A 25066-nucleotide genomic window follows, 5' to 3' on the forward strand; every position below is an offset into this window, starting at 1 on the left:
TCATATAGTTCATTTCCAAACATATTTTTGTCCTCAGTGTTAATTCCAAACTAATTTTTTGTCATTTCCATATCTTTTACAGTTTGAGTAACATTTACAATTAAATTCAGTTCAGGGAAAAGTGGTTAAACAGTAATCATCAGTAAAGCAGATAAAAGCCTTTGGTAAAACTGGTTAACAAGCATGAAGGGATTACTGTTCATGACATATAACAAAAGAAAGCATTTTATCTGAAGCGGACCATGGAATGGTGGACAGGCTAAATGGGACCTGGTATGAAAGGAATAAATTAAATATTGAATTTAAAAATATTTGTCTGGTAGGTGATTATATTCAGGTAGTTTCCAAACATTATATTGCATTTGACGTTTGAGTGCATCTCTGATGTGCATAAACTCAACTCTTGGGGAAAAGAATATACGTATACACATACATTTGCATACATAAGCTGTAACTTTACTTTCTCGTATTTTGAGAGCATTCTCTTAAGTGCTGGCTTGTTTAAAACTTCAAGGGTTCATGTTATACAAGCATGTTTCTTCATTTCCATGGAAAATCAAAGCTTAAAGGAAAGCCCGAAATCTAGATGAATGAATTAATTGCACTTTGCCTTGGGACAGGATTCACGTATAGTGAAACCTGTAAATTATGCATGGCTTGGACACAAATCTCAAGCTGTCAGTATTTGTGTTCAGTGCTGCCATTATTAATGAAGCTGTCTTTCTAGCCTAATCTTTTTCACCCTCAAGATTGTAACTGGGACTCGTAGAAGTGTTTTAGAGAAGAAAAACTGTGGGTTTTTTTTAGGGATGGCAGCCTTAACTTGCTTCAGGATTTGCTATTGATTAGTAAACTTGGTTTCAGTGTGATGGAGAGTGGTTGCAGTGTTCAGTCAACCTGAGGAAATGTTAATGGAAGTTACAGTTAAATAATACTCACGAAGGATAAATAAAATTACATAAAGATCCTCTGCCTTTGGGTGTAACAGAGGTACAGAGTTTCAGTGCGAACAGTAAGAGAACTTTGAGAGTGCAGGAAGTTTGACCAAAAAAGAAAAGTATCTTTATGATCTACCTACTAGAACAATTCCTACAGCAGGAACAAGTCTAAAATCCCTATGTTGAATATCAGTGGTCAGGAAGAACAGACCAGTGTGGCAGCTGAAAATACCAGCATCTCTTATGCATTGCAGGTCCCAACCCTGGAAATTCAGTCATGCACTAGAGAAAGGTAGATCTTATCTACTGTAAAGACGACGTTCTGACCTGAGTTTACATATTAGAGAATAATTTTAAATGCATTTTTTTTGTGTGTGTGAATTTGCTTAGTAATTCTAAATTAGTAATTACAGTTGATGTTGCTTCTGCTTAGCTGTAGCTTATTCTTGAAGTGCAGTTGTGCTGGGGCTATGCCAGGGTACTTTACCTTTTTCAATTTGGTACCGAATCTGGTTTCCTGTTCACTGTTCTTGACTTGATTCGGATAAAAACTCCTTCAGATCTGCTTTCCCAGCTGTTAACATCAGTTCTGCATACTGGGCTTATATTTAAAATATGTATCAGAGTTTGAGCAGCATATTTTATAATTCAGAACAGAGTATACTCTCCACTTATCCAGTTCTAGGTTTTTGCTTACAAATTCCATTGCCCTGTCCTGTGTATTGGCGGGGTGAGCTCAAAAGACACTTGTAGAGTGGCGTAGAAGACCTGTTGTAACAAAGTAAAATGAGCCTTAAAGGTAAGAGAGCATCACAGCGCCAGAAAATTTAGAAAATGAACGCTGCAAGCAGCTTCAAGATGCCAGAGCAGTGCAGTTCCCAGCTGTGTATCAGCACATGCATCACTTGCTCTTTTGTGGCATTGAACATTGCAGCTTTTAAAGCATTTCAGGCCTGAGTGTCTCACTTGTCTGTTCACACATTTTTAAATTATTCTTTGAAATGTTTATTCTCAACTTAGCTGTATACATTTTATTTTTGTTGAATGAAGCAGTAAGTCGGTCCCTAGAGCAAAATCAAAACTAAAAAATCTGTCTATAATACTGATAAATATATATGTGTGTATGCATATATATACACACAAAGAAGTGTTTTTTCATGTGTTACTCTGGCTTAGATGCTGTTAAATATGAGTGACCTGATAATGATACTGTCACCAATGTGATGTTTTGAAGAACAAATATATAATGCTTAGTAAAATGAATTTACCATTCCTATGCCGAGTACTGAAAATAAAGATGTATAAGGAGCTATTTTTTTTTTTTTTTTTTTTCAGAAATGTTGCATCTTGGTGGACTTTATTTTTCTGTACCTTTCTTTCTTTTTTTTTCTTTATTATTTTCTAAAAGCCTTAAAGTATAGGGTCAGAAAAGAGTGATATGGAGAAGTATTTCCTCTAAAACTTCCCTCCTCCCTTTTTGCAGACTGCCAAAGCTTCTTTTGTGTTCCTGGATTCCTGTCAGCAGAATTCCTGCTGATTCAGGGTGCCTTCCACACCCGTGTATGCTGGCTTTTGCTATCCTCAACTATTATGTTCACCAGCTCTTTTTCTCCATGCCGTTTCCACAGAATTTATCTAAAGAAGTGTAGTGAATGAAAGTACAGCAGCAAATATTACATCAGATTACATCACATGTTTAAAGTCGGCATTTTGTATTCATACATGCTAAATTTAGTTGGATAAGAAAGACTCCCAAATTTCTAATATTTTGTAATTATATACTAGAAGGATTTTATACGTAACAGCGAGTTTCTAAAAATCTGGACTCTTAAGTTCACGATATAATTAAATATAGAAAATGTCTATTTGTTTTTGAGGTTTATCTTTCCTTGTTTTACATATATAAACATATAATTTCCTTTATATGTGGTTAGTATTCTGTTTACTGGGACATCTGTTTTTGCAAGTTAAATGTGAAGGATGATTTTATTGCTCTTTAAAAAGATATATTCTGAAGTATTCATATGCTGTATTTCTGTAAAACCACTCAAATAACAGCAGAAAATAAAATTCCTGTAATATTTTCACAGAATCATAGTGGTTGGAAGGGACCTCTGGAGATCACCTAGCCAATTCCTTCTGCTAAAGAAGGTTCCCTACAGTGGATTGCACAGGAAAAAGTGTCCAGGCAGATTTTGAGTATCTCCAGAGAAGGAGACTCCACAACTTCTCAGGGCACTTTGTTCCAGGGCTTTGTCACCTTTGAAGTATAGAAGTTCTTTCTCATGTTCGTATGGAACATGCTGTGCTCCAGTTTGTGCTCCTTGTCCTGTTGCTAGGCACCACTGAAAAGAGGCTGGCTCCAGCTACTTGTCACCTGCCCTTCAGATATTTATAGGAGCTGATATAATCCCCTCTGTCTTCTCCAGGCTGAACAGTCCCAGGTCTCTCAGCTTTTCTTCATAAGGGAGATGTTCCAGGCCCCTATTCATCTTTGTAGGCCTCTGTTGGACTCTTTCCAGTAGTTCCCTATCTTTCTTGAGCTGAGGAGCCCAGAAGTGGACAGAGCACTCCAGATATGGCCTCACCATGGCTGAGTAGAAAGGGAAAAGAACCTCCCTTGACCTGCTGGCCATGTTCTTTTTAATGCACTCTAGGACACGAGGGCACCCTGCTGGCTCATGGTCAGCCAGCTGTCCATCAGGACTCCCAGGTCTTTCTTAGCAGAGATGCTTTCCAGCAGGTCAGCTAAGTTGCTTGCTAGTTTTTTTGTTTGTTTGTTTGTTTGTTTGTTTGTTTTTCCCAGTATGTAAATGAAGGGCTGCTTGTTTCATCTGATTGTAAAGCCATAAACCTGTATTCTGATCACGTGTAGCATGGCTTTCTAAATGTTCTGTGGAAACGTTCCTCCTCAACAATGGCAAAGCTTACCTAGTGTTGTATCTCCAGAATTAGGGCTCAAAATAAATCTCTGGTGGAATGTAGCCTGTCTCATTATGCATTAATTACCCTGATTTCTTTTGTTTCTGTTCTTTTTATCTTCCATAGGATGATCTCTTTTTTTTTTTTTTTTTTTTGTTTATTTGTTCATAGGCTTCTTGCAGCTTTTGATGGGTTAAAAATAAGACCTTATTTTTGGTAATTCTGTATTATGAAAAGACTAATTTCTGTACGTTGCATTCTTACAAGAGAGTAAGTGGGTCTAGTGGATGACCAAAGTATAGAAGGAAAAAAAAACATTTAAGGCAAACAAGGACATTTCAGGAAAGCTGAAATGAATGGTTTGCCTGCACGTTGCTTACAAGTTGGTTTATCAAGAAAATAATAAAAATTATGAGAACAGAAACTGCACTGAAAATATATTGAACTCCTAATTGTCATTCCCAATTCATTTAAAAAAAAATAAAATCTATGGAATGATGGTTACATATAAGGAAGCCTGATTTTCTTACCAAGCATTATGCTGGAAACTATAGAAAGAGAATCAACAGACTGATAGAAATGTGATATTAAAAGTCCAAGGCACTTGGTTTGGTAATTAAATCATGATTGGCTTGGGTTGGAAGAGACCACAAGGATCATCTAGTTCTAATCACCTTGCCATGGGAAGGGTTGCCAACCACTAGTTCAAGCACTAGATCAGGTTGCCCTGGACTCCATCTAGCCCGGCCTTAAACACCTCCAGTGATGCGGTATCCACAGAATCTCTGGGCAGCCTGTTGCATCATATCACATCACTATGTTCTCTGTGACACTTTCCCCTGACATCTAATCTAAATCTTTTAGTTTAAAACAATTAATTTGTTCTTGTCCTGTCACTGTCTACCTGTATAAAAAAAAAAAAAAAAAGTTGTTTTCCCTCCTGCTCATAAGCTCCCTTTAAATATTAGAAGGCCATTATGAGTCCTCCTCAGAGCCTTCTCTTCTCCAGGCTGGACTCAGCTGCCTCAGCCTACCTTCAGCCTATGATCCCGGCACCTCATCCTTTTGATCATTTTTGTGGCCCTCCTCTGGACCTACTCCAACAACTCCACGTCTTCCTTGTTCTGGGCACCCCAGAACTGGATGCAGTACTCCAGGTAAGGTCTTGCAAAAGCAGAGTAGAGAGGGACAGTTGTCTCCCTCTCCCTGCTACCTACCCCTGTTCTGATGCAGCCCTAGGATACCGTTCGCCTTCTGGGCTGGCAAGGGCACACTCCAGGCTCATGCTGAGGTTTTGATCTACTAGGACCTCTAAGTCCTTCTAGGCAGGAAATAATAATACTGCATAGTGATGTACAGTGGTATGACTTTTTGCTGTAAAGAAACAGCAGAGAATGCAAAACGTCAGGTTTCTTCCTCTCGCTCTTGTGCACCAGCCAACACAGGCAAAGTTTTTGACTCCCTTCTGTAGCATAGTAGATGTGTTCCTAGTGCTTCGATCTCAGATACATACATAGGGAAAAAAATTCTGCTTCATCTGAAAAACTTGCAACACAAATCTTTCTCCGCTTCCTATATTAAGGATTCATAAAGATATGAGGAAATTTATCCTTGTTTTATATTGAAAGATTCTTGTACTTTTCAAAGCAGAGGCTGAAAAATTAACAGTAGCAGCTGATTTGTGTATATTCAGTTTCAGCTTAAGGCTCTTTGAAAAAATGAATTCTGAATTATCATTTACGAATTAAATATTCTATGGTGCAAATATTTGTTTGTTTAATACAAAACATCTTAAAGAAACAAATTATTTTTCATTGTGCAAAGTAGTTCACTATTTTCTTGGAAATACTGAAAAATAATCCTAGCAGTTTCTTGCTGCTCTCCACCACTTGTCATTTCAGTATAGCTAAATATTCTCTTATGCTTGCTGACAGAGTTTTGTTCAGTTCACAGGTGTGGGCATCTGTATCTTTTAATAGGATCTTGAAGAGCTGTTTAAAACCAGGTGTTCTGTGTACACAGTCTCCTCTTAGGCAATGCTCAGCTAGCTATGAAGACTGAGAGAAGCAAAAATTCGTGAAACTCAGTTTCCAGAACTGTGCAACAGCAGCGTGAGGTCTTGGCCCTGCTTCTTTGCTAGCTTCTCTAGAGACTGTGGTATGGTTGTTTTGGGTGTATGTGTTGGAAATCTGTCAAGACTGCCAACTTGTTTACTTTCCTCTGCTATTTTTTTGAAAATTTGAAGAAGTAAGATATGTTGGAAGACAAGTGACTTTTCTCAGTTTGTTCATCTCCTGTTACATTAGCTTATGTTTCAATTTTCTGTTGGCTTACCTGCAGCTAAAAAGCTGGCTGAACTTCGCAGGGTCTGGTGTATAGTGTCAGGGCCAATTCTTGCAGAAAGGGCTGACTGAGGCATTCCAGCCCGCATCTGCTTTTCACTTCTTTGTTGCAGTCAGCTAGGGTCTAGTGGTGGTGGTAAATAGATGACAGAGAGGGGAAGTTCTTTCTTTATGTATTTATTTGGCTAAAACTGGGGCAATTTTTGTTTAATTTTTTTATTATTGTGATTTAATGTGGCTGAGTTCTGACAAGCTTAATTTCCTGCTTGCTTGGTAATCAAGAGAATGGCTTCTGTTCTATAACTGTAGAAGGCATATTGTTAGACCTTTTGTGTCTGGAGATAGGAAAGGTTAATTTACAAGTTCATAGAGGGAAAGACCTTTCCACCTGCTCAACTGAAATTCTTCCTTTCTGCGCATTCAGCAAAACTAGCTTATTGTTTTTTGATGAACTTCTTTTTCTTGTTTCCTCGGGATCTGTGTCCAAGAGGACAATTGCATGCATGCGATTCTACGGTGTATAAGCACGTTTGACAGTTCAGTCAAATGTTGCTTCCTATGGACTCCCAGAAATGTCTGGATGAAAATGAAAAACAATCTCCCCTTTGTGCTTTTTTTGTCAGCTTGCCCAGAATATTTCTCAAATTGGAAACTTGAAAACAGCCAGCATTTTGGCTGAGAGATACTTTTGCACTTTAAGTCATTATTCCTGCATTAAAAAAAAAAAAGAATATCATGTAAGCTTGTGCTTCCATTTTGATTTCTTATAAATATCTTTCAGTATATTCTTTTTAGAAAACAATCTCCAAAAACTCATTCTAGTTTTATAATGTATTGTTGATAGTGAGTTGGAGTCAAAGCATCAGCTTCTGATAGCTTCACCAAAAGATATCTTCTTTCCGAAGTGGAAGTGTTTGCATTCATCCCTCATTCTAAAAATGAATTAAAGAAAAGATCAAATGAAAATGTTCTTTCTCCTGCTGGATAGGATTTATATAGGAAACAAAAGTCAACTCTTATGAGAAAGTCCTCATATTGCCATACTGATTATAGGTGGGTTTTTGCCCGATGAGTATACTGCTCAAGGTGCTAGGATAAATGCAGTAAATTTCTGCAGAAGTACTGTCACTAGGGTAGGCTAGTTCTTTTGAGGAACCAGTGTAGAGTATACCAGGAACAGTATTCGTATGCCTCACAAAATACACGTTTCAGTCGACTCTTTCTATTATATGGTAGGTGTACACAGGGATGGAATTTAGCACATTGATTTCCACATTTGTTTAGTCTTTTAAGATTGCTGGGAGATGAGCTGTGAAGGCTGCAGTAGTTCATCATTGATTTCTGATGCTTCAAGAGGTCACTGCTTTGTTGGCAGCCATAGCAGAATGAGGCATCTCTGCTTTGGGTCATCACGCTTAAGTCACTGAACAGATTCCTCTGTAGTTTTGGTGATGTGACCAATAATCTGGGCTGTGAAGTGAAAGAACAGACGTGGAGGTATGCCAGGCCTCCAGCCTTTACCAACATTCATGGGATGGGATGGAAATTAGGGGACAGAGAGGGCAGGGAGTTAAAAAGCTGCAGCATTTTGAGCATTTCTGGGTTTTCTAGTAATTTGGTAGATGTATTTGAGGACAATGAAATACAAAAGACTTGGTTTTCAGTGAAATGTGTTTTTGTCCAGTATATAAGCCAGCTGTGAGTAGCCAAAAATGAAGAACTGCAGTTTTGGTAGGAGCCTGTGGACTCCTAAACCAGGAAATTTAAGGGAAAGAAGTTCAGTGTAGTAGGATGTTAATAGCTCATGCCTGTTCCCCATATAGCTGCTCTAAGCGCATTCAAGAGTAATAGTACAAAGGCAATTGAAAACCTGTGTAGGGTATGTTAACTTGCACAGAAATGGTTCCTGAGTGCAGAGTGATAACATAAGAAATTATTGCAGAAGATCTCTGAAAATGTTGTTCAGCTAACGCCTGTACATATTTATAGAGACAAACTACTATGAAGAACTGCAGTTCTCAACTAGCTAAGAACATATCTCTTGTATTTATTATGATCATATCCTGAAGGAATATTTATTCCTCTCTCCTGAAGAATTAGTCTGTATTTGGTTGATTGTGTACGTTTTTTGTTTCTTTTGAAGGACTGACAGTATTTCTTGAATTTTGAAATCAGTTGAGAAACTTCATGCTAAAACCTTCTGGTGGTACTTAGAGTCCATTTGAAAACTCATTTTCTGCTTAATTTGACACTTTAAGTCTTTCTGGATTGCAGTTCCTTGCCTACATAAACCTTCCTCAAGAAGTTTCTATTAAGGACGCTTGAAGGATTGCTTATTCAGGCTGTTTTTTCTTAAAGTTCTGAAGGACTACAGATATTTCTTCTTCTAAAGTCAAGAACTATTTTAGGCAGCCAAATGCATATATATGATATACTTTTTTCATGAACTATTTGTGTTTCATATTAAATTTCATTTTTCCACATCGGAAGTGCGGCAGCCCTCCACACTCCTCCTTGAGTACTCCTCAAGTACCAAGCTCTTCAGGGAGTACTGCAGAGCTGATGAGCTCCAGGGGATGCTGCTCTTGAATCCTATCCTGTCTCTGAGGCTGGGTGGCTCTTTGGGTCCTTGTGGAGTTTAGAGGTTCTCAGGGACTCAAACGAGCATAATTGGAAAGTTGGTGCATCCGTTGTGAAGGGATTAACCAAATAATTGGCTGTCCCAATTAGGCAGCTGTTCTTCCCACAGAATAATGTTCATGAAGGTAAATGATTGCCTGCCCTGTAAGGTGTCCCAATTAACTGCCTTAAAATCAGCTAAGTGCTGTTTATGGTATCCCTGCTCAATGAGTGAAACAGCTGTTGGCCGGGGCTTTAATGATGCTCCTGGCAGGGGCCTGCCTTCATGCGGGATAGTGGGGCTGAAAGGATTCTTATCTGTGCCGGAGAGCATCACAGATCAGAGGACTGCAAAGCCAGTAGGTGCTGGAGATGAATTTATGTCTCAGTGTGCGTACTGTTGGAAATCACTGCTGAATTGTAACATTTAATCTCAGCATTTGTACTCTGCAACCTTTTTTTCTGTGTATATGAAATTTTTTCCCCTAAGTGCACCTAGACATTGAACTTCGTTGGAAAATAAACCCTGTTCTTTACCGTATTTGTTCATCTCACAGAGTGGAATCAAGAAGCACTGTCTCCTTTCTTTTTCCATGGCAAAAATTTTTAATTTGGAGCAAATTTGGTTGCAAGTTACAGCTGTACAGTGCAGAGTGACTTCTGACTCTTTTTGAAGATGAATTTTTTTATAGCCTGCTTGACTTCACTTACAGAAGATGCCAAAATTCAAAAACAAATGAACAAGCAACAAAAAAAAACTTGATGAGTTTAAGGATGCATAGGAAAATCTTTGTAGGAGAAAGCAACCAAGCCTTTTCTTCTCATTGTTCATAACATTTGTATGTGGTGCAACTGTTTCTTGGTTTCAGCTGAGACAGAATTGTTTTCTTAAGAGTGTGTGGTATGATGCTTTATTTTGGTTCTAGGAGAAAAAACTGTTGATAACACTCTGATGTTTATAGTTGCTGCTAAGCGGTGTTGTGCAGAGCCAAGCCTGTTCTCAGCAAAGGGTCCAAAGAGCTGGAAGGGAACAGAATTAGAACAGCTGACTTAAAATGGTCAAAGGGATATTCCATACTATAAGACATCATGGAAGGGGGTAGGAGTTCATTGCTCTCTTCTGCTGCTTGAGGGGCTAGCTAGGCATTGGTTGATGGGAGTAAGGAATTGCTTGTGCATCACGTGTACATGTGTGTGTATAGTCATAATTATATTTTCCTTTTGTCTGTCTTACTAAATAGTTTTATCTCTACCCACAAATCGTACTTATTTTTTTCCCTGTTTCCCTTCCCCAGTCCATTGGGAAGGAGTGAGCAAATGACTGTGTGGTGCTGAGCCACCCACCTAGTCAAAATGCAACAGTCATTTTGGCATCCAACGTGGGGCACAAAATGTTGAGATAACTGGAGCATGTTAATGCAGGATTTTGTGGTAGTTTGATAATTGCTAGTCACTATGTTAATTGCTTCCCTATTTATGGAGATCTCTGTGAGTCTTCTCATGGATCTATATTCTGTAGCACCTTGCATGCTGTTAATTTTCCCTGCTGCATTGTTTGTCAACTCCGGGGGTTGGATTAAGTTTTTTATTTTGCTTGCTGTGTGGCCTTGGCTTATATCTGATAAAATTGGCAGCTGAGAAATTACTGTTTTGTGTGCAATCAGCGTTGCAGTCATCTTTACACTTTGGAAGGCATATTGTTGATTCTGTTAGTAATTACACCCTTTGCTTTGTCTTTTGGGGAGTCTGGCTATGGAGGAGATAGAGGAGGACACTTTCCAGCAGTTCCTCAGCCTCTCTTTTGCTTTTCCTTCTTTCACTAGAGCTCAAGAGCTAGTTACAGTAATTCCTGAGAGTTTTCAATATCTATGGTTCTGAGTGTCAGGGAGTGTGGGATGCTTTGGGTAGGTGCCTAAAGCAGTGGGTACCCCCAGTGGTTTAGAACTTCACCCCTGAACAACTGTAGAATCCTGACAAACTAGTAGAATATTCAGGAAAGGTCTGCTGTTGCCCTGGCAGTCCTAAAAGGCACAGATCACTGCAGTGTGCTGGATCTGGACTATGCCTACTGAGCTCTTTTCAATACTATTCAGCATTCTCAAGAAGAGAACGCTTCTGGATCTGATGTCAATGCAACAGACCCTCCAACTCCTGTGATAGATGCTGTGGCAGCTCCAATTCTTGCAAAAGGCCCTGCAGTTGCACCAAGCATTGTGACAGAACCTACTGTCACTCTAGCCCTTGTGCAAAGTCCTGCAGTTGATCCTGCTATGGGTCCAATGTCTGTTTCAAGTACTGTGACAAGAAAAAGAAAAAAATTCCTCCCAAGTTAGGTACACCACGCGCAGAAATACAGTCCTGGGGCTTCTTCAGCCCTCACAATGGGACAACCAGAGAATGAACCAGTGCAAGTATCAGTTGCCCCTATAAGAAAGACCTAAAAGGTCTATAAAAGTCAGAACGTTTACCAAAGAGAGAAGCTTATAATTTGGGAAAAGAAGATGAAGATGAAGATGGAGCAGAGCCATCACAAAAGCAAGAGGAAGTGAGAAACCATCCAACTCCTAACTTTGAGCTGCGATATTTTTGAAAAGATTAGGACCTTTGGCCAGGAGAGAACATTGCCACCTGGCTGCTTTGGTGCTGGGATGATGCCAGTATCCTAAACTTAATAGGGAGTGAAACCAAGCAGTTGAGAACTCTTTCTAGAGAAAGTGGCATTGACAAAGCCATTGAAAAAGGGACAAAGTCTTTCACCCTATGGAGGCAAATCTTATCAGATGTGAGGGAATTATATCCATTGAAGAACAATCTGATATTTAACCCAGGCAAATGGACCACCATGGAAAAAGGTATCCAGTACTTGAAGGAACTAGCCATGGTAGATCTGATGTATGGAATTAACTTGGACAATAATACCAACTTTCAAGATCCAGATGATATGTATGCAGCCTAAGTGGTAGAGAGTTGTATGGGAATACACCATAATCATATGTCAGCACCCTGGAAGGAATGAACTGGAAAGATAACAAAAAAAAATGGCAGATGAAGTGGCTAGCATGCCACTGTCTTACTCTCTATGGACCTGTGTCTCAGCTATGGAGAAACTGGTTCAACAGCAGAAAGAAAAAGAAACTAGTTCAACTGCTCCTCCACCTGTACAAACCAGTATTTCATCCATTAGAAGTATGCGTTCCTCTGCTTGAGAGAGAGGATATAGTGAATACACATCACTTATCCTATGGTTTAACATGCATGATCATGGAGAGGATATGAGGAAGTGGAATGGAAAGCCGACCTTGATCCTACAAGCATGAGTATAACGTATGACAGTCACAAGAGTGGGTCCTGCCAGAAAAATAGTGGCTCCAGTTTCCAGCAGGCAGTTCTCCAGATGGAAAGGATGGTCTGATCTTATTTCTGAGGTTGACAGTGAGCCTTCTAATTTTCATACATGAGAGATGAGTAATGAATACAATAACTAGAACTAGAGAGGCCCTGACTTCAGCCAAGTAGAGGAAAGAGACAGTTGGGTTTATTAGACTCCGTGAATTAGATGTCTTGACACATCAGAATCAATATCAGAAATATGAAGCTCTAGCGGACACCAGTGTACAGTGTACTCTAATGCCATCAAGTTATAAAGGGGCAAAACCCATTTGAATACCTGGAGTTACAGGTGGATCCCAACCGTTAATTGGGAGTATTGGAGGCCAGAGTGAGACTAACCAGAAATGAGTGGCAGAAGCACCCCATTGCTACTGACCCAGAGACTTCATGCAGCGTTGTTATAGATTATCTCAGGAGAGGGTACCTGAAGGATGCTTTAATTGTTTGGTATCAGTATAGCCGCCTTGGAAATGGAAGACATTAAGCAGCTGTCTACCTTGCCTTGTCTCTCAAGGGACCCTTTTTTGTGGGGTTGCTAAGAGTAAAACAACTAGTACTGATTGCTACTAGAGCAGTGCATTGGCAGCAATATTACACCAACTGGGGTTTCCTAATTCAAATTCATCAGCTGATAGGCAACAAGGAGTTACCACTAAGACTTCTTACTCTTCAGTAGTCAAGTTTGGCCAGTGTGAAAGTCTGGTAAAGTGGAGGCTGAAAGTTGACTACTGTAACCTGAATAAAGTCACACCACTGCTAAGCACTGCTGTGCCAGACGTGCCATATGAACTCCAATATGAACTGCAGTCAAAGGCAGACAAGTGGTATGCCACAACTGGCATTGCTAATCCATTCTTCTTAATCTCTCTGGCACCAGAGTGCAGGACACAGTTTGTTTTTACTTGGAGGGGCACCCAGTGCATCTAGAATTGACTATCCAAGAGGTAGAAGCACAGTCCATACCATTTGCCGTGGGCTTATCTAGACTGCATTGGAACGGGGGGGGCTGCTCCTGAACACTTGAAATACATTGAGGACACAATTGTGTGAGGCAACATCGCAAAAGTTTTTGAGAAATGGAAGAAAATAATCTAAAATCCTTCTGAAAGCCTCTTTTGGCATAAAGCAAAGTAAGGTCAAGGGGCCTGAACAGGAAATACAGTTCTGAGAAGTAAAATGGCGAGACAGACATTGTCAGGTCTCTAGGAATGTGATCAAGAAAATAATTGCTATGTCCCCACCAGCTAACAAAAAGGAAACAAACATTCACAGGTGTTGTGGAATTCTGTTGTGGTTTTTGGATTCAGGAATACTGAAGATACAAGACCTGCTACGCTCCCTCTGAAAAAGATACTGGCAGCATATGAAGGGGCTTTGAGCTACGTTGAAAGCGGTTGGTACTAAAGCACAGCTCCTCTTGGCACCCTGACTGCCTGTGCTGGATGTTCAACTGAAACATCACGGAGTAAGTGTTTTGCACTGATCATGCAACAAGCTCTAATGGGAAATCCCACCCACCCAGGAAACTTAAAATTTATCAGGGACTGGCCCAAAGGCAAAGATTTGGAATATTGCCAGAAGAGGAAGTGACTCTTGCTGAAGAGGCTCCACTGGTATAATAAACTGCCAGGAAATGAGAGGAAATATGCCCTGCTCTCTGCTGGGTCCTGTTGCACTGTGGAAAAGCATCACAGGAAGGCTGTTGTATGGAGTCCTTCCCAACCAGTTGCAGCAACTACTGAAGGAAAAGGTGAATCGAGCCAATTTGCAGAAGTTTTTTGAAATCCAGCTGCTTTAGACATTGTTGAATGAGAGGAGTGGGCAGTGTACTGACTCCTGGACAGTGGCAAATGCCCTAACAGTGCAGTTACAGCAATGGCAGCAGAAGAGCTGGCAGTGCAGAGGCAAATCCGTCTGGACCACTTCCCTGTGGAAAGGTTTTTCTGCCTGAGTAGACAACATGGTTGTAAAGGTATGTCACATAGATAGATGCTCAAGTAACCAACAGTCATACCACTGAAGAGCATCAATACAACCAGCAGGTGAAGTGAGCTGCTGAGATTGAATTGAAAATTACTCAGGTAGATCTGGTCTGGAGACATAAGGATGAATTATTTGTAGCTTAGTGGGTCCCGTGACACTTCAGGCCATCAAGGAAGAGTGATGCAACCTATAAATGGGCTCAAGATTGAGGGGTGGCCATGACTATGGACACTATTGCACAGGTTATCCATGAAAGTAAAACATATGCTGTAGTTAAGCAACCCAAGTGGAATAAAACCTCATTGGTATGGAGGATGGTAGCTGAAATACAAATATATTTTATTTAAATACGTTTGAAGGGGAGGGAGAATGATCCTTAGCTTCCCTGTATAGCTGGTTTACCATCATTTACTGAGTCTGTGCACTGTTTCTGTGTGGCTCACTTACCAACCATTATGTAATCCTATGAGAATCTGAGACGTCCAGAGGAGAGGAATTGGCACAAGGCAGATGTGAGCAGTTTGATGTTACTTGCAAAAACGATTTGAAATCTCTGTAGAAAAATGTGCAGATACCTCTGCATTAATAGGATTTTACAGCTGCGTCCATCTGTATTCTCCCTGGCTGTTAGCCAGGTCTCCTTGTCCTAATCATGGGTAACTTCAAGCACGGTTGAGGGGTGGGGGTGCATTTCGTACAGCTGTTTTAAGCAGTTCTTCCCAACTCCTCCTGCTTCCACACCCTGTGCCACTTGCTCAGCTGTTGTGGGGAAGTGCTTAAGAGTATCTTCTGAATGAGAAATTGAAATTGGGAGCTTAGTGAGTGTTGCTGGCACCTGGTTTGAGCAGCTATAGAAACCTGCAGTCTGCGTACAAGTGGAAGTGTTTGTAGAGCACTGGAGTTCGTTTGGATTGATAACTTAAGCTCAAACCTGTTACTTGAATCCTTTTTGCTCTGGAGGACTGATGATCTGCAGGAAGTTGCTTAAAGCAGCTGTTACTGAAAAAAAATAGTTTTCTAACTATAACCTGAATTACTTTGGCAGTGACAAAAAACCTAGCTTCCCGAGTAAAACACAGCCTTGATGCCATCAGCTGGAGCATGATCAGTTCCAAAGGTTTTTCATGTACATATTAAAACCTGCGGGCTCTTAAACAGAGTGACAGTAAACAAAAAGATGATAGTAGAAAAAGCTGCTGCAGAAATGGAGCAGAGGCAATCAGAGCAGTTTGGAAGCACTGCAGAATCCTAAAGCAAATGCTATGTGCATGTGTCCGCCTCTGACAAATGAAACGAAGCTGGTTATGAAGTTTGGGAAGGCTTTACTTTGTGTCTAGACTTCCCTTACCTGTTTTCCTCTTCAATAATTGTACTGTGCATGAGAGGTGAGAGAGAGACAGAGAAGAAGGCAAAGCTATACAGCAATTAATGAGCTCTCTGTTTCAGCCTGAGAATTCGCTTTTCCAGGGCAGCCAGGACTTGGAACCTATTAATCTTGATGAAGTATTCAGAAGTCTGGGACATGACAAGTTGGGGTAAAGAAGAGTCTTCTTTTAAAAGAAGTTTAAAAATATTTTTTTCTTGATCTCTCTTCTTCCTCACACGTGTTATTCGGAGAAGTGCTGTGTGACTTCTAAAACTTTTTTTGAGTCTGTATTTTTTTTTCAGCACACCTTGACCAGGTGACTCGTTACTGTGCTACCTATCTGAAGATTATTTGTTTTTTTCCTCTTCATGGCAGGAAAATAGTTTCTCTTTAGCACTCATTCATGTCTGCAGCAGTCTCATTTGTTCTCTATGGTCTGTGTTTAAGACAGGTATAAAGAATAACTCACTTGGGATTGAATAGGACAATATTTGTATTCATCAGCTGCATTTCTGTCCACAGATGGTGTGTTTGTTTTAATGCACAGCTGTAGACATGAATTAAGGGGAAAAAGATGACATGGAATTTCCTGACTTTTTATAAAAAAAAAAAATAAATCTTTGCCAAGAATAACTTCATCTGCAAATGTTTCTTAAATGTGTTGCACATTTGCTTTTCTTTAAATGATGGGTGGCCAGGCCTTTTCACATGTGGGCACCAAATAGTTGACATGTGGTTGTGTGATGATCTGGGTTAGTTTAAAGGCTTCAGATCTTTCCAAGTCTGGCTTGTTTTGACTGAGCCAGGTTAGGGAGCACAGATATGAACAAGTATGCTGGCAGATGTCATAGGGTAAAGAAAAACAACTTAGGACAGTAGACTTTTCATCTGCCCAGCAGCAACAGTGCATAGAAAGCTTCACTGGCACACTTCATCTAATCTGTTCATATTACAAATTATTTCTGCTTAGTGTTGCATTATGTTTACAACTTAGAAGTTAATCAGTCTTCTACCACCTGCAGAAAAAGAAGGAATTTTCTTCTTCCTCCATAGTGTGCAGTCTTAATAAAGAGGTTTCCCATGCTTCACCTCAGTCTTAAATACAACTAGCTAAATTCCCTCCCATCATAACTTCCCAGGTAATGACCCTTACACAATCTTGAAAAATTTTACAGTGCTTTTGTGTATTCATTGCATAAAAACTATACTTCTAAATGTGTTAATTTAGCTGCCTTTCTGTGAATTTCTTTATGAAAAAAGAGAATGATGTGAGTTGTCTTCATCAGATTCACTTAACTGTTTACATACATCTGCTATGTTGGCTACAAATCCTTCTTTGCCACCTCCCCTCCCCTGACCATGCTCTGACTCATGTTAGAAAGGTTATTTCATGATAGCCTGCAATATCCATCTTTTCTGTTTAGTGTTGATTATTGTCAAGATCTGTTGGAAATCCCCAACTATCTTAAATGACTCGAGGAAAGAAAGAGATGTTTGGAAGCATAATATATAGTAGTACTGTGGATTTGTATCTTTTTTTCGTCATTTAAAAAACTAATAGGGTTTTTTGGGTTTATTTTGTGTTCCCAGGTCATATGTACCTTACCGAGTAAAAGAGAGCTTCAGAAACTTTGACTCTGTAGAATAGAGAGAACCTTTGCCTTACGTTCCAATAGTAGATAACATACGCTTGCTTTCCTTATTTTTTCTGTTTTTAAAATAATTACAGGTTCATGTATTGGACAGACTGGGGAGAAGTGCCAAAGATAGAACGTGCTGGGATGGATGGTTCAAGCCGCTCCATTATAGTCAACACAGACATTTATTGGCCAAATGGACTCACGCTGGATTATGAGGAACAGAAACTTTATTGGGCAGATGCTAAACTGAATTTCATCCACAAATCAAATCTCGATGGAAGTCATCGGTAAGAAGATTTTGTTTGATCTATGTAATTCTGCTTAAGCAATGTTTTTTAAGAAAAGCACGACTTCATAAGCTCTGTTGCAAAGAACTGGCCCATTAACACTTGCTAAATTTTAAGCTAGCTAGTGCTATCAGATGCTTTTATACTTCCCCAGACTCCCCTTTCTGTTGAAAACCATGATGTTGAATATGTGATCCTCTTTGATGCATCCTGTAACTCACTCTCTTCTCAGACCTAGTTCCATAAAGGAATCAGTGAATGCTATTCTTAATTAGGTAAGACTATTAGCAGAAAATCATGTTTTTCTTAAGCTTTCTGTTTGTCTTTCTTTTCCTTTGTTACTGTGGTATTCAGAAATGCAAAGAATAATATGAAAAAGTAGATCACCATATATAAATATTTTACTTTAATCCTAGGATTTGGGAAATACATGGAAAACAATCTTTACAGAGAACTATGCTAGAATGACTTGTTTATATATATATATATATATATATATATATATATATATATATAAATGTATATATATTATTTTCTTTTCCCACTAATACTTTCATAAATATGGCATAATCCTTTCTGATCCAGTCATGGCTACTTATTAATTAAGATGCAATTGGTGCCTGATGTATATACATCTATCCTTAATTTGGAGGATAACCCTCTTAATTACACAAGACCTCTGTCAGTACTGTTTGCATGCATGAATGAATCGTAGTTTGTGCCCAGTTATCATGGGTATATGATATTTTATATTATCCTTTACAAATTCTCATGTTGCTTCAGCTGCTTTATCTAAACATTAAATAATATTGCACTTCAATCTGACATCTTAGTGACTTCTTTTTTGCAGACGTTAATCTGCCACAAGAAATTAGGCTTCCTCAAAACCCTTTTATTGACAAGATAGGTGTTTTGTTGGTGGGTTGACTTGTTTGTGGGAACATAGGCAACATGCACTGCATTTATGTGGCATTTACTTTAAACTCTTGTAGCACTTGAAAAATTGAGTTGTTTTCTTCCTAACTTCTGCCTGTTAAGAGAACAAAAATTCATGCAGTAGTTTTGTAATTGTTTTTGGTTAGACAAAGTAGCAGGAATTGGATGCAGTTTTAAATGTATGTACATGGGTATAAAAATTTCAACTAGCTTTTTCCATTCTAAACATGGAGCCATGTCTATATGGAAGGTGTTGAAGAGATTGGGAGCGCAGGTAGTGTTCTTCTCAGTCCTCCCAGTTGGAGACTGGTTCCAGGCAAAGGAGGAGAAAGGATCATTTGAATGACTGGCAGCATGGGTGGTGTCATGCCAAAGGCTATGATTTCTATGATCTAGGACACACCTTTGACAAACTAGAAATGTTGACATGGGATGGAATGCAAATGACCAGGAAGCACAAGAATATACTAGGCAGCAGGCTGACTAGGCTCATCACCAGGGCTTTAAACTAGAGCTGCTGGGGGACTGAGAGCCAGGGAACACTGTCACTTTAGGAAGCAGCAGAGAAAGAGCTCTAATTTGTCCCGAAGATTTGTAGGAGTGCTCCTCTAGGAAGGCAGCACATTTGAAGGCCCAGCTGAACTGCCTGTGTTCCAATGCACACAGTGTGGGAAATAAGCAGGAGGAGTTGGAAACTATGGTCACCTGGAAAACTGTGATCTCACTGCTGTCACAGAAACGTGGTGGGAAAATTCACATAACTGGAATACCACCGTTGAGGGCTATAAGCTTTTTTGAAGTTATAGGCAGGGAAGGAAGGGTGGGGGAGTTGCCCTCTGTGTTAAAAACTAAATAGACTGCTGAGGAGCTCCCTCTGAGAAACAGTCAGGAACAGGTTGAGAACCTGTGGGTTAAGATTAGATAGAGGACCAATAAAGTACAGCTGGTATTTGGGGTCTACTACAGACCACTTTATCAAGGGAAGCCTGTTGACAAGGCCTTCTTCAGCTACAAGAAGTATCATGCTTGCTGACTCTCATCCTGACGAGGGACTCAAATCAAGTAAATATCTACTGGGAAAACAGTATGGTGTGCTGCAAGCAATCCAAGAGACTCCTGGAGTCCATCAGTGGTAACTTTCTGGTTCAGGTATTGGACGGATTGAGCAGAGGTGAAGTGTTTTTGGACCTGGAGCTCACCGAGGCTGAGGAGATTGTTTAAGACATTAAGATCGGAGGCAACCTGGGCTGCAGTGACAATGCTTGTTGTATTTGTGATTTTGAGGAATGTGGGCCTGGCGAAGAGTGAAGTCAGGACTCTGAACTTGAGTGAACTTCAGGGCTGTTTAAGGAATTGTTGGATGAGATCTTTTGGGAAGATGTCTTTAGAGACAAAGGAGTGGAGCAGAGCTGGTTGCTCTTTAAGGATGCCCTTCTAAGAGCACAAGAGCTCTCCATCCCTCAGAAAGGAAAAGGAGGCAGGAAACTGACATGGCTTGGCAAGGCCCTGCTGGTTCACTTCCTAAGGGAAAAGAAGGCTGTGAAAACAGTGATGTGTGACCTGAGAAGATTACAAGATGTTGTCAGGACATGCAGAAGATGGGATCAGGTAAGCCAAAGCACAGGTGGAACTGAACTTAGCATGGGATGTGAAAAGTACCAAGAAAGGATTCTACAGGTACATTGGTCAGAAGAGAAAGACCAAGGAGAGTGTACCCCCAAAGAAATGAGAAGGGAGAACTGGCTACAACTATATGGAGAAGGGTGAGGTACTCAATGAATTCTTTGCCTCAGTCTTCACTAACAACCAGGATTTTTGTATTTCTTACGTCCCTGAACCTCTTAGTGGAAACTGGGGGAAGAAACTTCCCCTCAGTGTAAGAGCAGAGCAAGTTTGACACCACCTCATGAGACTGAATTTGTACAAGTTTATGGAGCTAGATGACATGCATCCCAGGATCCTAAGGGAGCTGGCTGAAGTGGTTGCTGACATGAAAATCATCTCCATTGTATTTGAAAAATTGTGTATGTCAGGCAAAGTCCCTGATGACTGGAAAAAGGGAAATACCACTTCCATTTATAAGAAAGGGAATAAGGAGGACCTGATGAGCCTCACGTCTGTGCCTGGGAAGATCATGCAACAGATCCTCCTGGTTACCATGTTAGGGCACATGAGGGACGACCAGATAATCCAAGACAATCAGCATGGCTTCACTAAGGGAAGGTTGTGCATGACCAGTTTAGTGGCCTATGGTAGAGTGATGGCATTGATGGACAAAGGGAAGGTAACTGGACTTCTTCAAGGCCTTTGACATGGTCCCCTACCACGTCCTTATCACTAAATTGGAGAAATGGATTTGAAGGGTGAACTATTTAGTGGATAAGGAATTGGTTGGAAGGTCACAGCCAGAGGGTTGTGGTCAATGGCTCGGTGTTCAGGAGAACGGTGGTGGTGGGCAGTGTACCCCAGGGGTCAGTCATGGGTTTGGTACACTTTAATATCTTTGTAAGTGACATAGATGATGGGATTGAGTGCACCCTCAGCAAGTTGTATGATGACACAAAGCTGAATGATGTGTTTGATACAGCAGATGGTAGGGATACCATCCAAAGAGATCTTGATAAACTCAAAAGGTGGGCCCATGTGAAGCTAATGAAGTTCAAAAAAACTAAGTACAAGGTGTTGTACTTGGGTTGGGGTAATTCCCAGGTGTGTAAACCAATTGGGAAAATAACTCCTTGAGAATACCCTTGCTGAGAAAGACTTTAGGGGTCCTAGTAGATGAAAAACATCGCATGAACCAGGAGTGTGCATATGGTTTCTTGGTCTGCATCAGAAAAGGGAGAAGGGACGTGATTGTCCCTCTCTACTTTGTCCTTGTGAGGCTTCACTGGGAATATTGCATCCAGATCGGGAGCTCGCAGCACAAGAAAGATGTAAGGCTTTTGGAGAAGGTCCAGAGGAGAGCCACAAAAATGATTGAAGGGCTGGAGCACCTCTCCTTTGAGAACAGGATGAAGGAACTGTGCTTGTTCAGTCTGGAGACAAGAAGGCCTCAGGAGGATATTATTAAAGCCTTCCAATATTTAAAGGGAGGTTATAAGCAGGAGAGACTGGTGAGGTGCTGGAACAGACTGCCCAGAGAGGTTGTGGATACCCTGTCCCTGGAAGTGCTCCAAGCCAGGCTAGATGGGGCACTGGTCAACCTGATCTAGCGTTTGAGTTCATGTTTGGCAACCATGCCCATGGCAGAGGGGTTAGAACTAGATGATCCTTGAGAACTCTTCCAATCCAAGCTATTCTGTGGTTCTACATTTTGAAATAGTCTTCCATTTGTTACTTATTTCACAAGAAAACAAACTTAATAATACTAGAAGAACGAGATATTTTGTGGTGTTACAATCTTTTAGAAAGGAGGACAGTCATTTAAGGTTTCATGCAATTGAGAAAATGGGATAGAAATTGTCATGTACAGTAGTAACGACATTGTTCTTGGTGTTTTTATTGATTGTTTTAAATTGGTGCTGGTTAACAGAAAGATTTCAAAGTGTTCCAGATAAAAATGGTTTGAGGCTAAAAACGTAATGTGTACCTCCTTTCAATAAGAATGAAGAATGAAGTGATTACGAGACTAGACACGTATCAGAACTTTAAAAAGACTCAACTGAAATGGTTGCGTGTAGGGCTCAGAGTGACTGCTTGCCACCTGAAAAATCACAGGCCAAATGTGGGTTCCTCACAGAAATAAGAAATACTTAAGTTGGTGCACAAGCAAAATAAACAAAACCAAAACAACCACAAACTCCAAACAGTAACAATGAGAAGAAAATTCAACTCCAAAATAACCGCCTATATGATCATACCTGATGAAACCACATTATAGATTTGTCCCACAAAATAATTAGGTGGCTTGTTTCCTTACCGAGTAACCCTTTTCGTGCTTTCCTATTTATTGGTGGGGGAAGGACCATTTTATTATAACAACATGCTGCTGTAGTTTGGCTGCCACCCTTTCCAATAGTGTGTGCGTATCAGGCTCTGCAATAAATTGTACTGTTGTTGCTAGCGCCTGCTGGAAAACGGTTCATGATATAGAAATGATTTTTGAAATGGTAATTATGTAAAAAGCACCCACTGATCAAAATTGACACTACCACCATCCAAATCTATATTTATGCTTTTCCCACAAAGCTCAAACTTTCCTGTATTATCTAGGGTCTCCAGTCTTTCCGATCCATAGCTATCTCAGTATTTCCTGCAATCCCTGCTGCATTTTCAGTCTTTTACTTCAGACTCCTTTGTAGTTCTTCCTTCAACTATAGTCTGTTGCACAACAGAATAAACATACTTTTGGTATTTTGTTGTTATTGTAAAAATGTTTATTATATTCCATATCTTTGGATAACCTTGAGGTAATTCTTTCTAAAAATGAGGGCGTTAAAGCACTGATCTTCTTTGGAGTAAGGGGCTGCACAACCATGTCTGTCTGCTTGGAGCTATATCTAATAGTTATGCCTCATGACACAGCTGTAAAGTCACCTGGATCATTTATCTCACTCTGGAGTGAATTCTGTGGAATGAGTAAATAAATAATAAAGACCTGTATAGACAAGTAATTTAGATTTTAGATATACTAATTCTTTTTTATGTATTTATTCAGAACAAAATAATTTGGGATCATGCAAGTATGTTATCATTTGAGAAAGAGAATATAGTCTTTAGAGAGGAAAGTGCATGTGACTTCCCTTAAGCACTCAGAAGCGCGCACCACTTCTAACAGCATCTATTTTTCCCTAGGCATCTGAGAAAGTTCTGAAGATTCAGAAAACTATCAACATCTGTATCCAGGCTTTTCTTTTTTTTTCTTTGCAGTTATGTCATTGGGAAAAATGGAAAGAATTGCAGAAGTTAAGCCGTTCTACAATGTGTTTTTATGTGCTATTTTTTTTCTCTGCTGTGACCTCTTAGCCTCTGTCTATCATGAGGAGGGAAGAAAAAGAGATCTTCTGGGGCTGTTGAAGTGATTCTGTTTTGTTACATATTGCCTTTTAGTTACCTAATTAAAAATACCTTTTCCAGTATGATATTTTACAACAACTAATTCTGTATTTTGGCTCTTAATTCATTACTTTAATCAACTTTGTCAGTAACTGATTATCTAACATTAAAGAAGAATTTTTCTTTTTTTTACATCTGCCAACAAAACAACAACTCTTGAGATCTTCCTTCTGAGCTTCATAAGAAAAAAAATAACCCAAAGCCAAAAGCCACCGCACAATACCCTTTCAATCTATTCTCTTAGTTATCCTCACACCCCAGAAAGCTGAGATTCTTTTTAATCCCACGAACACAGGAACTAAGGAGCTTTTATAAGGATTTATATCTATCCCTCTACCACAACAGCAGTCCATGTAGTTTCTATATGCATTCCCTGTGCATATATGCACATGCTTATTTTTGCTCCCTTCTATCCATCCCTCAGTACACCCATGACTCCCTGTATTGCTTCACCCAGTGCTATCCTTTGCTTCCTGGCTGTTTTCCCTATGCACTCCTGCTGACAGCTGGACACAGTGCTTTTGGGCAGCTTATTTCAGCTCTTCCTGTGTTCAGGTGTGTCAAATATAGTGGATTAAGATCCCTTGCATTTACAGCCACGTGTGAAGGAATGCTTTGTAAAAATTATATTAAAGAACAAACTAAAAAAGTAGGTTTTTGATTCTCACTGTTCCTTAGGGATTGACCAAGAGATGCAAAACATATTGGATAGGGATGTGGAGGAGATGGATGCTTAACAACCACACTCAAAATGATCACGTAGTCTTATTTTCATATGAAAGGATATCATAATGATTTTAAGCCTGTTTTATTTCCCACCACCACCTTTAAAATCCCTTTTTAAGAGGGCTATCCCTTAAAGTCTCTTTACTTAAGAGTGGTTAATGACAGGAACACCATCACTTACTGTGCAGTTTAACTTGAAACATATGTTTTGATTTCCTAGCTTATCTTAGAGATGTTGAACTTCATTTTTAACCCATTATTCTAGCTGATGTTCCTGCATTTATAATTAATCTGTATGTGTGTGTTTCTAGCAAAATTACTCCTGATTAAAACAGATATTTTTTTTGTTTGTTTTAATATTTTTGAAGTGTCAGTAGTTATTTTTCTGCTTTACCTTCTATTAACATGTCAGGGAAAATATATTTCTGGAAGATGGAGCCACTGAAAAATAAAAACAATTGTTATTAAAAAAATGTATAATTTCATAAGATGTACAGTGTTCTGGATCTGACTAGATTTGGTAACTTAGCAAAGGAAGCAGATGAGTAAAGATGAGTTTCAAGTTGTTCATACTATTGCTCAGCGTGAGGTGGGAGTCTGTAGTAGATGCAATCATAAAAGCTTCATGTAGAGCAGTATAATGTGAGTTTTAATTGCCTTTGTGGAAGTGGGAAAGTTAGCAGTGAATAACATCTTTATATCAAAAAAAGAATTTCAAGCAGTTCAAAGAAAATTGCTTTTGTGATTTGGATAGTGAAAGAAAATATGATGTAAATAGGTAAGGATTTTATTCAGTGTCACTGAGATAAATTTTGAAGTATTGAGATTCAGACAGTGTTCTAATATTTGGAATGAGTGA

General features: G+C 39.6%; 1 protein-coding gene across 2 annotated transcripts in view; it reads left to right on the top strand.

Moving 5' to 3' along the window:
• The window catches only part of LRP6 (LDL receptor related protein 6), a 121402-nt gene that overhangs the window by 34716 nt on the left and 61620 nt on the right, over window positions 1–25066 (top strand). Inside the window, exon 3 of one of the 2 annotated variants that reach the window (XM_065742310.1) lies at window positions 17290–17487. In XM_065742310.1, the coding sequence (XP_065598382.1) occupies window positions 17290–17487 (198 nt within the window). Of the gene's footprint in view, window positions 1–17289; window positions 17488–18390; window positions 18397–25066 lie in introns of those variants that run through there. The other variant, XM_065742311.1, reaches the window with a different exon arrangement.

The sequence above is a fragment of the Cyrtonyx montezumae genome, unplaced genomic scaffold (genome assembly GCF_038088225.1).
Source record: "Cyrtonyx montezumae isolate F1298 unplaced genomic scaffold, pur_monq_1.0 scaffold_3, whole genome shotgun sequence".
Classification (NCBI taxonomy): domain Eukaryota; kingdom Metazoa; phylum Chordata; class Aves; order Galliformes; family Odontophoridae; genus Cyrtonyx; species Cyrtonyx montezumae.